General features: G+C 45.8%; 1 protein-coding gene across 4 annotated transcripts in view; it reads right to left on the reverse strand.

The window, feature by feature from the left end:
- Positions 1–560: 560 nt before the first annotated feature.
- The window catches only part of WLS (Wnt ligand secretion mediator), a 96,921-nt gene continuing 83,058 nt past the window's right edge, over positions 561–14,423 (reverse strand). For 3 of the 4 annotated variants that reach the window (XM_036910795.2, XM_057500312.1, XM_036910794.2), the window contains one exon: positions 4,205–5,137. In XM_036910795.2, coding sequence (XP_036766690.1) covers positions 5,028–5,137 — 110 coding nt within the window. In that variant the 3' untranslated portion in view covers positions 4,205–5,027. Of the gene's footprint in view, positions 797–4,204; positions 5,138–14,423 lie in introns of those variants that run through there. The other variant, XM_057500313.1, reaches the window with a different exon arrangement.

Raw genomic sequence — 14,423 nt, forward strand, 5'->3', positions numbered from 1 at the left:
GGAGCAATGAGGGACCAGAATACAGTTAACAGGCAGGCAGTCCTGAGGGGGTAGGCTGGAAACCATGTCTGGAGGGGAGGTTGACGAACTGATGTGTGGGTCTGGAGAAGAGCCACCCAGACTGTGGGAATGAGTTCGGTCAGAAGAAGAGGGTCAGAGTCACAAAGGGAGGTCTGGTCTCAACCCTGAAGGGCTTCTCGACGACTGAAGTGAAGTGCACAGTCACAGAGATGAGAAGCTCCAGGCGCTGGACAGTTCCAGGGGTGCCTGGCAGACCCTTTCGATGTCAGGAGAAATGGGGCTGCTGAAGCAGGCTCAGAAGCCAATGTACCCTACACAACCTAATTGGTCACATATGAAAGCGGGCTGGGCGAGAGCAAGCTAGCACGAACCAGAATGGTTCCTGTGGAGCAAGAGGGTGAAGGGCCCTGAAATGCAGGGGACAAAGGTACCGTCTTATAAAAATCAGACGCATCGGCAAGTTAAGCCACATCAATGGCACTAACCCACCCTGATGATCAATGTCAGCAAAGTCTGCTTGAATCAAAAAAACAGAAAAACAAGTGGCTCCCAAAGAATTTATCTCCATAGCAGTCAGACAACGACTGGGGTTAGCTGAGGTGTGTCACCTGCTCACACACGAACCCTCCCCAGTTGAATTCCCATACCGTGCTAGGCACTTTTTAGGGGGCTCTGTGTATTTTCTTTGGAGGCACAGGGATGATCCCTCAGGCTTCACCATGGTTGAGATATTATCTCTTTCTTCTATTTCCTCTTTTAAGCCTTTATGGTCACCCTGAAATAGGAGGAAGAACATGTTTGGGATGATGGAGCCATGGGTATGTGTATGCTGTGCTGTAAAGGACTGTATAGCAATTGTAGTTTCCTGACATTCCCCAATGAGACCAGGCAGCCTCTCAGAGCCTGATCACTTTGAAAGAGTTGATGGAACACTTCTAGAAATGCCAAGATGGGGATGAGACCTGAGACCAATCCTCCGTCAGAATTTCTTTCAACCGTCTCACAAGTACCTGCCAGGACCCCACGGGTGTGACTTCCAAGGGCTCCACCTATTTTGAGAGATGGGCTAAGGACTCAGGCATCAGATTTGTCCAAATGCTTTACCTCAGTTATGGGAAAGATTAAAACCACCTGGAGGTTGCAAGGGGAACCGGTTATTTCATTATTATGGACATTTTCTTCCCTGATGGGGACAGTGTAGCAATAACACTTAGTGAATACTCAAAAGGTTGACCAACATAAAACTGATTTTGTTTTCAATTTGAAATAGCAATGGTATTTTATTTATTTGTTGAATATATTGGTGAACTCAAATTTTAAAAGCAGATCAATTGGGAAATGTTATGCTTTACTGAACATTCTTCAAACCTACCTGAAAAGTTTTAGGATGATTTGTAAAACTGGTATACATGGCCAATAATTAACTTGTTTTGGTAGGTTGATGGTCCTTAATAAAGGCTTTTTCTCACCTCTTGAAGAGTTTCTTGAACATTCCACTGATTGAAAATGGTGGTGTTCCTCCTGCATTCTTGAAACTCAGAACTTTTTTAGCAGATTCCCAACACCCACTTCATGTTTGTGGAGAAGACAGAACACACAGTGGGGCAAACTGCAACCTCTGTTGGACCTCAGGTTTCTCTTCCAAGATCTACCTGTTATTTCTCTCTAGTCTCAAGATGAAAATGTCATTTCACTCATTCAAAACTACCTCGCCAGCTTGTGTCTCTGATCCCAAACCTCTGACCCACCTTGGGGCTTACGTACCTCACTGCCATCTCGGCTTCACGGCGGCTCTCACCCCTCGGGCCTGCCAGCCCTGCCCCTCGTTCTCCCCTCAGACTGCAAGCCGCAAGCTTTCCCCGTACTCTGTCTCCTGTGGGAGCAACAGTCCTCTCTTTCTTCCCCAACATGACCACCCATTGACTCCGCTCCACCTCTAACTTCTGTTCTTGCCACAGGCGAAGGTCACACACATACAAACCACCAAATCCAACAGCTTTTACTCAAACCTTAGATGCAGTTGAATCTCTCAGGAGAGCTAACATTTTCCCCCCTGTGAATCTGGTTCTTTCTCTGGCTTCTCTGACAACTTGCATTCCCTGAGTGAATGGCTTCATTTTCTTCCTCTCATCTATGAAACGAGGCCGGGCCTGGTTCACTGGTCTTGCCAGTCACCCTCCTTGAGGCACCCACGCTCTGCCCCAGCTGATGGCTGCCCAACCTCCTGCCTGAGCTTCACCTTCCTGCTGTTAGCTTCATTTTCACAAGGACATGGCTCTTAAAACCCAGCCCAGGTAAACCCAAATTCATCATCTTTCCCATTATGGTAGAGCTTTACTGATGGTTTGCTCAGCTTAAAATGGATTTTCTGCTCTTTGGAAACTGACCCCAATCCACAGGTAAGCCCCTAGCAGCCATTTAACTTGACTTTCTGATCACAACTAATTGACATAGGGACAGACACCTGCCTGGGGCTGAGCCACTCACAGACTCTCTCGTAGACCTGAAGTGAGGCAGACAAAGACTCGGGCTGCTTGTCCACGGCACTGCTCTACGGGGAAGGGCCAGGGAGTCCTGGTGCAGGAGTCCCTTAGAGCCGACTGGGTTCCTAACCTTTCTGGTTAATTACTCTTCCGTGGATCCATGATCTACTCTAGGAAAGTTCTTATAAAGTTCCTTTTTTAGCTAAACTCGCTGCAGTTGGCTGCTTCTACACACAGACCTGTAAGTAATAGGCCCATGACACTTCTTCAGGACTTAATTCTGTTGAGGGCCCTACCATTCCCTCACCTAGCCAGGGCTTGAAATTTGACTTTGTCTTCATTTTCACAAGGCCCCCATCCAGAACTCTCAAACCTCCTCATTATTCTCTCCTACCGACTCCCTCCATTCCAGGTTCTCAACTCCTGCCCTGATTCCAGCCTCTGTGGTGTCTCCGCCAGGCTCATTCAGCTTCCTCGTGCTCCAGTAGTAATTCTGATCATCACTTCCCTGCCTGAAACCTTAGGCTGAGTCGTACAGCTCCTACCATAGCATTAAAAACCCTTTTCATTCTGGCTTGTGGTGCACAGGGCCCATCTTCTGCTATTTCCAGTCCTTCCGTGTGTAAGCAGGTCAGATGACCAGACTTAGCCAACCATCCTCTGTCCTTTGCTTCCTCCATGATTTCTGTACTGCTGTTCCCCTTGCTCTCTGGCCCTGGTAAAATCTTACTTCCTCTTCAAGGCCTATCTGAGGCCCTTTCCCCAGCTCCTTAGGAGAAACCCTCCCTACATCCTCTGGGATAGGAGATCCTTTGCTGTGTTCTAAGTTCACCTTCCCCTCCAGTCTGTGGCACAGGCTGCATGTAGTTCCTGGCACCACATTGGTTGATCAGAGGGTGGATGGTGAGGGCATGGGGATCACACATCACCACACATTCACCAGGATAGGAAAGGGTCTGAGAGAACAGCCAGAGCCAAAGTACTTCCTCTGTCACTGTGTACCACAATTTTAACCAAGATCGGGGAAAAGAAAGCATTTGGGCTACTGAATAGATTAATTAAATGGACTGTGCCCCAGGGCTCTAGGCATCAGTGTCTGAAAAACAGAGCTCTCACGAAACTGTATTTAGGCTCCAGGAAGAAAACATTTATATGACTTATGAGTATCAAAACATTTCCATAAACATTAAATGATTTAAACGGCACTGCAACCCGTGAGGCAGTTTAAGTTTATTAATGCCAGCGTGCAGGTGAGGGAACAGCCAGGTCAGGTGACTTCAACAAGGTCACACTGGTAAATGACAGACCTTTGTCAGGAAACTTCAGACCTAGTATTCTCTCTGCGAGACAACGCTGCCTCTCCAATGGCAGAGCTAAAACAGAATCAAACAGGTTCCCTGGGAGATAGAAGTAAGGTGTGTGAGTGGGGGGAGTATCTCCTTCTAAATCATGTAACTTTTTCCCCCTAACCTTGCTGCTGTACGTGTAAGCATTCGCTGCCAGCCTAGGGAGGTCAACCACCCAGTACAGAGAGTGTTGCCTTATTTCCAGAAATAGCTACTTCCCCCAAACACTGACTTGATGACAAATATTTTAATTTTTCATGAAGCTATTCCCCCAGCCCATAGAATCAAGGTGAAAAGAAATCTACATGTAGTGTACTGGTGGAGCAAAGAGGATGACGTGTGCATACACACATCTGCATGTACATACAGGTTTATTTAAATGATCGCATCTACACGCTTGGAGGCTGTTTGAAGCATCTTATCAAAAGAAAACACATTTTAAGCAAAAGGTTAAAAAGGCTTTTCAGACCCAAAGGTCATTTAATACAATAAACCCTACTTGGGTAGTTCAGCAAACATTTCTTTAAAACCCACATCCAACAGACTGGTTAGCATTGGATATACAGATTTGGTTTCAAAGCTGAAATGCCCCTGGTGCAATAGACGTTCTCATGAAATTCAGTTATTTTATATTATGCCATAAAAAATAGGGATACATATCTATCAACAACTTAAATATTAACACAATAGGCTACTTGGTGATATAAATAGGAAAAAAAAAAGTGGTCATGGATTAGGAGTCAGAAGTCTATGACATCAGCCTATCTTGGACTGCAGAGGATGTTAAAATCTCTCCTAGAACCTAAAACAGGGAAAAAAAGGCAAATATTCCAATCCACACAGACCCCATCTGGCCCAAACCATCCCCCCAGGAGTCCACCCCCAACACATGAGGTTTACTAACCACCTGCTACAGATGTTACTATGTCACTAATTAACAATGATCACAGAAAATGTGTCATACCAGAGGCTTCCTTACCATACACAATGCATTAGTGGCTGTAATAATCCTTCTCTAAGAGCTACGCTCAGGAGGCAAACTGACAGCTGGTTCAAGAAACCCCAGCTCTGAGACACGAGCATTTGTTTGCACATTGAGCTCTCTCTGGCATGCCCCCCCACTCCCGTCAGAGGGGTTGCGATGTGGGGGCCGGTCCCAGCCAGGTGCTGCCCCCTCCTACTCCTGGGCATCCTTGCGTGTCAACTTGTAGATCTCAGTGGGTCCATCCACGTGGGTGATAGTAGTGGTGAGCTGCAGTTCTTCCCCACTGTGGACACCCAGATCACCTGAAACAGGGTTTTTGGTGTTAGATGTGTTCAGGGTGGAAGGAGAACAAAGCTGGGATTCATCTCGGGAACCACCGCCCCGACACCAGCCCTCCTCCACATTCTGAGCGTACAGAGAAGACCAGGGAAAAGCACCTGGGCGAACTCCCAACCTTCTCAATCCTACTTTGCAGTAATTTCATAGCATTTTTGTCTCCCAGAGAAGAGTTATGAATGATAGATGAGTCAGCTTAATGCTTGTATCATTTGTAGCAATTATTAACATTTAATGAGAACTTACTTTGTGCCTGATGCTATTCTCCATGCTCTGTAGAAAACTAATTAATGCTCTCAAGAGCGCTCTGCGGCAGGCACTCTGATCATGCCACGAGGAACCCTGAGGGCATGAGGTGCTGGCCCACGTGGAGGGGCAGACACCTCGGAGAGCCGGGGAACCACGCTGAGGAAGGCAGGTGGCCTCCCAGGCCCGCGCTCCGTGCTAAGCTAGCTGCCCATGATAGGAGGATGAGGACTCACACTTGCTGAGTAACTGACATGCGGCTGCACCACATGGAGGCAATCAAGACTTAGGTGTGTTTACCAACAGGCCAGGCAGGTACTCCACGTAATGCACTGAGGAATAAGTAGGGCATTTATTCTGGAGGGAAAAAGTGCCAGCAATCTGCTCTGGATTTTCAGCTGTCCCCAGGCCAGAACACCACCAATGGTTTGGGCCCATCATAGACAGAGGAATTCCTCTACTAAGACGGAATCATGTGGCCTTTTCTCAACTAGCGGGGAAAGGTATGTTTCTGTAAATTAACCATAACTTAGAGGAAAGCCTTGGGCATACACTTAAAACTAATATCCTGTCACTAGTTGAAGAATTACTAGCCACTAGGCATCTGAGGACCTCAGGAGTCCCCACATACCGGTCTCACAGGCTGCTTGGCTGGTGCCCTTCCCACATGCCATATGGTATTAGATTGTCATTGTAGACCCATTTCTCAGTGTCTGTGCAGCTGAAACAGTCTTACTATTAAATGCTAGTCTCAGCAGCAAGGACATTAGCTGTTGCAGAGGACAACTAATGGCTGTTTTGGCAAGGGTCTGGCCCACAAGACTGGGGGCAGAGCAGGTGCTAAGGGGAGTTTCAGTCCAGCCTCCAGCAAGGCTCGCCGCATCCAGCCTTGGGCCAGGGCATGGACCCATGGGGGCAAAGGCTGCTGAGACGCTCTGCCAGGGCCACCTGGGACCAAGCTAGACCATCGCTTGTGCAATGAGCAGGTTTTCTCAGGCCACTGATGCTCATTCTCACTGCTGCAACTTCGAGTTCCCCTCTCAGTCCAAGCATGTGTATAAGTCTCAAGTTTCTTGGTCAAAGCTAGCTCTGGATTTGCGTATCTGAGTGAGCTGTCAAAACTTCAAGGCCAGTTTCATGATCTGCCTGTCTGTGTGAGCCATCAAAACGTCAGAGAATTTTTACGGATCCCTCCAGTAGACCCATAACACCTCCAAATGTTTACCTAAAGGATTCCTTTCACTTTAGACTTATTGAAAAAGATACCAGAATCTAATTCCAATAGGTTTTGAACCCACGATGCTAATTCTTTAAACTTAAAATGTGACTCTAGTTAGCAGGTCCTAGAAAATGTGTATGATCCATTAGCCAAAATTACTTTGGCTTCTTTATTTGAACAGGTACCTACATTAGAGTGCTATAGAGAGTGCTGACACCAGGCTAAACACTTTACAAAAATTAATGCATTTAGTCCTCACACCAGCCCTTTGACAGAAGTACTAGTGTCATCATCCCATTCTATTGATGAAGAAACTGAGGCACAGAGATTAAGTAACTTGCCCAATGCCGAGATAATGATGTAAGATTCAAACTGGAGCAATGAAGCACCAGAATCCAGGCTCTCAACTTTTAGGCTAACCTGACTCTTTGTTAATATTTTAATTTCCAACAGCCAATGAGAGCCAATGAATGAGTTCACATGCAATGCGTTACAGTCATATGCATATGATAATTTGAATGAATTGTTCAGCAAATTAATTCTGCTTTTGTATCTGATGAAAGAGAATTTGTAGCACATAGTACATCAGTGCACTGACAGTAAAGTGACCTATTATTTAAGGGTATTTATCATATGCACTATTAGGAGCTCAGGATGCCATGTATTTCCTTGTAAGATAGGAAGACACTGAAGCTCAAATAGGTGATCGATTTCTGTAATGTGACCCAGCTCGCTGCCGGCAGAGCTGGGACAAGGACCCAGATCAATGCATCTCTGCCTAACAAAATCTATACTTCAAGTGTGCTTTTAGTGTACCTTGAAGGCCAACTTTTGTCCCTTAGGAATGAATATGGGGATGTGGCAGTAACACAGCAGGACTGGGGGGGTCCCTCCATTTGTCTCCAAATTCCATCAACTCCTACTTCTGCCAAGGTCTTGCTCCATCTGTTATCTCCTTCTCTCTCAGTTCCTGCTGCTTAGCACACAAACATGCTCAAATTGTTTCCCACATAAGACAAAGAAAGCAACCTTTTTGAAAATGTGGTATGTTCCTTATTTAGGAAAGCAGAAGAATAAAAGGGAAAAAATTAAGAAAGGTAAAGAAAATAATTCTTCAGTTTGTAGTAAGTCTCCTTCCCTGGTAATGATGTCAGTTCATCTCAGCTAATGAACAAGAAGATTGTTTCTTTCTGACCACTGCAAAATGAGACCCATCTCTAGCATTAGATTTAATCTCAAAGGGCTATGTGGACCCATGCCTATGGTATCACACCCTCAGGATGCTGCTGCTGCTCGAATCTAACTGCCTAGAATGCATTCTGGGGACACAGAAAGCTATAGAAACTGAACTCTAATCAAATAACAATAACCACAGCTTCGTAAGACTGGCAGCATTTAATGACAGTCATTTGTGTATATATGACTACTTGAACAAAAAGAAAGAAAATTGCTAGGCTAATTCCAAGACTGTTTCACAGAATCTGGGAGAGTCCAGTGGTCCTCAAATAGTCATGAGGGCTACCTACTTATGCCCTCATAACAACCAAGACAAATGAACACTCCATTACCCAGACATGGAAGCCAGACAGCTTTCACACCATGAGATCCTATTTATTCCTTGAGGTCCTACACAGTACTTATTGGAGCCAAGATTCCAAAATTTGTGTGTCTACCTCCAAAGTTTATGGTCTTTCTATAACACTCTTGACTTTACTCTTCTCTGTGGGTGTTTTTTCTAGTCCTATCCTGACCTCCTCCTACTCACCCTCAAAGCTAAGCTCAAATGATATCTGTGTAATGAGTTCCTTGGTTCACAGCAGAATGAGAACAAAGAGTGTAGTCTTTGTAAAGCTAAATTATTTCTATGCACAGGGCTGTTGTTTACTCTAAGGTTATGTCCTTCCTACATTTTGGGTGGTAATAAAAAAAGTAGGTAGTAGATTTTTTAATCTTTTACATTTTTCTAAAGAATGTAAGTAACCAGAACATTATCTGGTATGTCATAGGTGCTCATCAAAACACCCAAGACCTGCCTGGTACAGGCCAGTCCAGACCCTCTCTGTTCTACACTGACCAGCTCCAGGCCCCAGCACTGGTGCTCTGCCCTGGGGTTTAGGAAGAAACCCTCAGCTAGAGAACAGGGATGCCTTAGGACGGCTTGACTTTTGTGATCCCCTGGTGGGTGGAGCAAGTGGTTTTGGGGGTCCAGAGTTTAGGAATCCTGGGTCCAGCTATTTCTCAAATCTTTTCAATCATTTAGGTAGTTTATACCAGGCTTGGGGTGAGCCATTTCCCATCCACCTCCAAAGTACCTCTAGACACTTACTTAGTGCAAGGATGTGGACACAAGAAAACCCAGAAGTTTTGAGTGAAATCCTAGTATTATGGGCTGAATTATAACCACCAAATTCACTTGTTGAAATCCTGTTTCCTGGCACCTCAGAATCTGACTATATTCGGGGACCGGGTCTATAAAGAGGTAATTAGGTTAAATGAAGTCATCTGGATGGGCCCTAATCCAATATGACTTAGGTATTTGTAAGAAAAGAAGATTAGGATGGTACACAGAGGTGAGACTATGTGAAGATACAGGGAAAAGACAGCCAACTACGAGCCAAGGACAGAAGCCTCAGGAAAAAACAACCTTAACGATACCTTCATCTTGGACTTTCTGCCTCAAGAATTGTGAAAAAAACAAATAAATTTCTGTTGCTTAAGCCATCTCATCTGTGGTATTTGTTTCAGCAGCCCTAGGAGGCAGAAAGTTCCTCCCAGGGAGGTGACAGGGGTACTTTCTATCACGGTGGGGTGACAGTCAGTCTAAGACTCAGAAAACATGAATTTCACTGCCTTGGCAAGGGGAGATGAGGTCAGTGGAAGGACAGCAGCCCTGGGAGAGGCGGAGGCAAAAGGTGCCTGACTACAAAGAGCAGAACAGGAGGTGCCAGGCTGGTGATGGCCTGTCACCTGCTTCCTATCTTCATTAGAAAATGGGAAAAGGCTGCCGAGACCCACTTCAGAGTGCGGATCCAGCCCTGGTGGTAAGACCAAGTCCATCTCTGCTCACAGACAGCAGGAGGCTAGGCTGGCCACAGGTGGGTCATCTAACACACACCGGGGGAAGATCTCAATAAAAGCCAGCCACTGTCAAAGCCTCATGACTCAAACTAAACATTTATTCAGGCAACAAAAGCCGAAGCCACCTTTCCTGTGAAACAGGCCACAGCCAACCTCAGAAGCCTTGGGGAGTGAAAGTGACACAGTGTGGCAGCCAGCAACCAGGACAGGGCACCCAGGATCACTGCTCTGGCTTCCAGGCTTCCAGCAGAATGACTGTGTCAGACACTTAGTGTGAATGGAAATAGAAAGGAGCCGTGGCAATTAGAGTGTCTCCTGTTCCCTTTGTCTCAGTCATCCAGTCAGGAATTCCAACTCCCAGTTTTTTCCTAAAACCTTTGGACAAGAATTCTACAGATAAAAGAACACAAACATGAAAGCCATTATCCAGAACTGTCTGACTTCATAAGCAGATCCAATTTTTATTTTCCACTGGAGCTGGTGACCAAGCGGGTTTGGATGGTGGGCTGTGTGTGCAGGGTGGCGAGGCTATGCCTTTTCTTCAAGCTAAGGGGTAACACCAGCCTGCTGTAACTCAGTTCCACCCGGGAGACACCCACAACAGTTCACAAAATGGTTATGGAAACTGGTACAAAGAACAACTTCAATGAAAGGGCAACAGGAACAGAGCAGAAAATGGGAATGGTGTGTCAAAGAAAGAGGTCTACACTATCTTAGCTAAATGAAGAAAAATACATAGGCATGATTGTATATATGTGTACACATACAATATACACTTGAAACGTATACATACACACACATATGTATATATATAAAATGATTGATGTGAATGTGTTTATACCACCACTGCAGCTATAAACCAACCAACAATAAAAGGAGCCCAGGCCTCACACCCCTGCAGCACCCATCAGCTGCTAAACACATCAAAGCATTCCAGCTCGGAGCTGTGCCACTGCACCCCATGGCTCAGGAGGCCGCTGAGGAAGTCCTGTCTTCCAGAACAGCCTCGCAGCTCCCTGGGAACAAGGCCTGTGTCCATGTGACGCCTTTGGGCTCCAAGTTATTCCATCTTATCAAACCTAGCACAGTGCCAAGTCCTGAGGTGCTCAGCAATCCGTCTCTAAGGCCACTTTACAAGACACACAATAAAAGAGAAACAAATGTAAGAGAGAAAATGCTCTTTGGAAACCAACCTTCTTTTAAACCTGCCATCCACTTTGTTCCTTTCCATCCACTGCTTGACCAAAAGGGAAAAGCAAAGGTCTATGCTCTTTGCTTTCATTTCCTTCCTACCCACTTCCTCCTGACACTTGTTGGCATCTCTCTCCACCTCCCAAACAAAGCAACCCTTCTCAATGGTTCTTTCTCTTTCTTCAGCCCCTTCAGCCTCTGCTACATCAGAAACTGCTTGCCAAGTTCCCGGAAATAAGCTTTTTCCAGAGGTCCATTCAGGATCCATCCCACGAAAGCAAGAAGCACCACACACCTGGGAGTCATTCTCCATAGCAAGAGATCTAAATTCTTGGCCCTGGACTGTAAAAGCAAAGGGGCTGGTGGGGGGCTGGGAGGGAGCCAATTTACAAATAAAAATGTCCTAGAGAAAGAAGGGAGCATGGAAAGGCTGTGGGAGGAGAACGAATGCCACCCAGAGACCCAGAGAACAAAAATACATATATTTGTGTATTTTACATACATAATATTATGTATCCCCCTAAGAGTTCACTTTCTAGGTTTCCATGTAATATTCCAAACTAGCTCTTTCCAAGCAGCTTCAAAATCTTGGCAAATGCTCCATAATTCCTAGGATACATTGTGTGGTCTGGCAGCAGATGAAGAGATGAAAAGTGAGAGGAAAGGAAAGCGATCAGAGAACCCAGCATGGGAAGGTGCCCTTCCAGATGCACCGGGGCACGGCCCCATGCGGGAAAGAAAGGGCACGGCAGGCTGCCCGGGGCCGCGGGCTGCTGGGAAGTCACAGCTGACCAGGTCATCGCTGCAGAACTGCAAAATCGTGTGACTTTTGTGTTTATGGTCAACAGGGTCCCCAAAGATCTCCCACTAAACTGCTTGAATGTTTTTCAACAGGGGCCCCATGGGCATTTGGGGCAGGACAATTCTTTCCTAGAGTCTGTTTTGCTCCTGCAGGACATTTAGCATCCCTAGAATCTGGCCACTAAATGCCAGGGGCACATCCCAGTCATAGAGACAATCCAAAATAACTGAACATTTCCAAATACTACTTGGCAAGGGATATGGGGATATGACATCCTGCTGAGAACTAGCTTTTGAGCTTTCTGTGAAATTATAGACGGAGCTGTCTTCAACAAAAAAATCTGATAGGCAATAGATTAAGGGCTATTCTCAACTGCAAATTTTCCCACCTAGTAGGGTGGCTCTTGTGCAGACCGAGAAGTCCTCATGAGAGCTGCCTAACACCTGGCTCACGACTCGAGCATGTGGCCCCACAGAGTGGCAGGCAGTCATCCTGCCTCTGCAGTGTTGGGCTGGCTGCAGCTCCAGACTCTCACATGCCTGACGGTGGTGGAGTTGGAAATTCTCCAGTGTTTGGAAACTGACAGAATCCAGAATCCTTACCTGTTGACAGGAAGTGCTATTCTGCCCCTTCCTCGCTAACCATAGAATTTCATGGTTCCAAAAAGACTTTTAAGAGATCATTTACAGTTGGGACAAGAAAAGTTAAGCAGTTTGCCAGTAGTCACACAGAGAAAACAACCAGAAGAGTTTATGTGCATAAAGGGCTGTAGCACACAGTCAGTACTCATTAGCTATTACCCACTAGTAATATCCCAACATCCCAGGAAGTTCAGTGATTGTTTTATGTGGTGTTTCCCTAGAAGGTAAGAACTCCATTTACTGGGTTCCTTCCTGATTAATACTCTCACGTCGAGGACCAGTCCATGTAGTTTTTGTCAAAGTTCAACAGGAAACCATGAAATGAAATCAAGATTCTTGTTCACAAGCCCAGAATCCCTTCCTGCTGGTGTTATAGAGGTCTACTATTTGAGAGCTACATGCTCCCATTTTCCATGCATAAGTAAAACACTGAGTGCTAGCAGTGGAAAGGACGCTGAAAGCTGTCTAGCTCACATGCTTAGTGTCGAAAGGAAGTCAGTCAAACTAAGAGATGGGCAGTGGGTAGGTAAGCCAGAAGTCTTTATTCTTGCCCAAGACACATGGTGAGAGACAACCCAAGCTGGGTGTGACAAGAAGTCAAGGAGGAAGGAAGAGAGGCCCGATGTCTAGAATGCTCCTGCACAGACATGGCAGTGCGGTCCCAGAGACGGACGGTGGGACGGTTGAGATCATCTGACTACCCTCATCCCTCAGCGGACATGCTCCTCTTCCTGTTCCACCTCTCACGTCATCAGCCCTCTCCCTCAGCCCCTCTCTCAAGATTATTGGCCCATCTGTGACATAGGAAAGCTAACCTAGAATTCTTATTTCTAAAGCATTATTTCACTCAGCAATTTCAAAACACCCTTAAGAATTAGCCCTGGCCCTTCTGGAGTCAGTGTTCCAGCAGGAGAGAGAAGCCAAAGGCTCATTTATCTACTCTACCTCCACAGTGTCCTGTGAACAGTGGGATCACATTCCCCAAGGCCTGCTCCTTAGACACTGGTTCCAAAGGATACACTGCCTGGAAAAGGGTTCTAGGGCCAAAAGATTTGATAAATTGGGAAACTACTTATACCCAACCATTTAAAAAGACTCACAATACAAATTAATGGACTAAAGGTATTAAGATATCTTTCACCAAAAACCTCATGAATGCTGATTAAAACCCCAATGACTCTCAAACTCATCTGACTACTAAAACCTATCAACAACCTATAGCAAGAATGTTCTCTTGAATGTAATTTGATGGATTACAACTGGGGTGATCAGGAATAGGCTTCAAGAAGGGTGAAGCATTCTGAATGGGCCCAAAAGATGCACAGGGTTTCATCAGGCCCAGATGGAGGCAAGTCACAAATCCACTCATTCAACACGCACTCACTGAGCACTTATCAGCAAGGCCAACCCTCGGTTCCACAGCACACATGCAGGCCTTAGGGCCCCAGTGTCTGCTCCATGGCAGAGTGAGGAGCACTGGCTCTGATCTGAGAAAGAGCACTATATATTTGGAGAATAAAAAGAAAGCAGGTGCAAAAAAAGAGAAGAAAGAGTACAGGTGAAGCAGTGTAGGGCTAAATAGTCAAAGAACAAGGAGGTATCAGATCAGTTGTCTACCAGGCCACCTATTCCAAGTGAACAGTGTTGCCTAGGTAGTGATATTCCTTTCCTTGGCCATGGCTGGTAGAGGAACCCCCATTCTTTCGGTGGGCCTCAGCTTCCGCATCTATCAAGTGACCAGACTGGCTGAGTTCTCTGAGCACCTTGGAGCATCAGCAGCGAGGAGCAGCCAGCACTCAAGGAGAGGAGGGCTATGGGGACAGAAGAGCTACGGGTTTGCTTGCATGCCAACAAACAGCCTTGCAGAGCAATGAGCAGGAGAAAATAAAGGCAGTCCATCTTCAGCTCTGAAGGTCTAGCCCCCTCCACCTGACACCTTAGCTAATGCTTCTCAAACTAGAAAAATAAATGAGACATATTTTTCGACAATTTTGCTCAAAAAACTGAGGAAAGCAAACTTAAATTTGTACTAAAACTGGGACACATCTTAGACTAAAATATATTTTAAAGATTAA

The sequence above is a fragment of the Manis pentadactyla genome, chromosome 4 (assembly GCF_030020395.1).
Source record: "Manis pentadactyla isolate mManPen7 chromosome 4, mManPen7.hap1, whole genome shotgun sequence".
Taxonomy (NCBI): Eukaryota; Metazoa; Chordata; class Mammalia; order Pholidota; family Manidae; genus Manis; species Manis pentadactyla.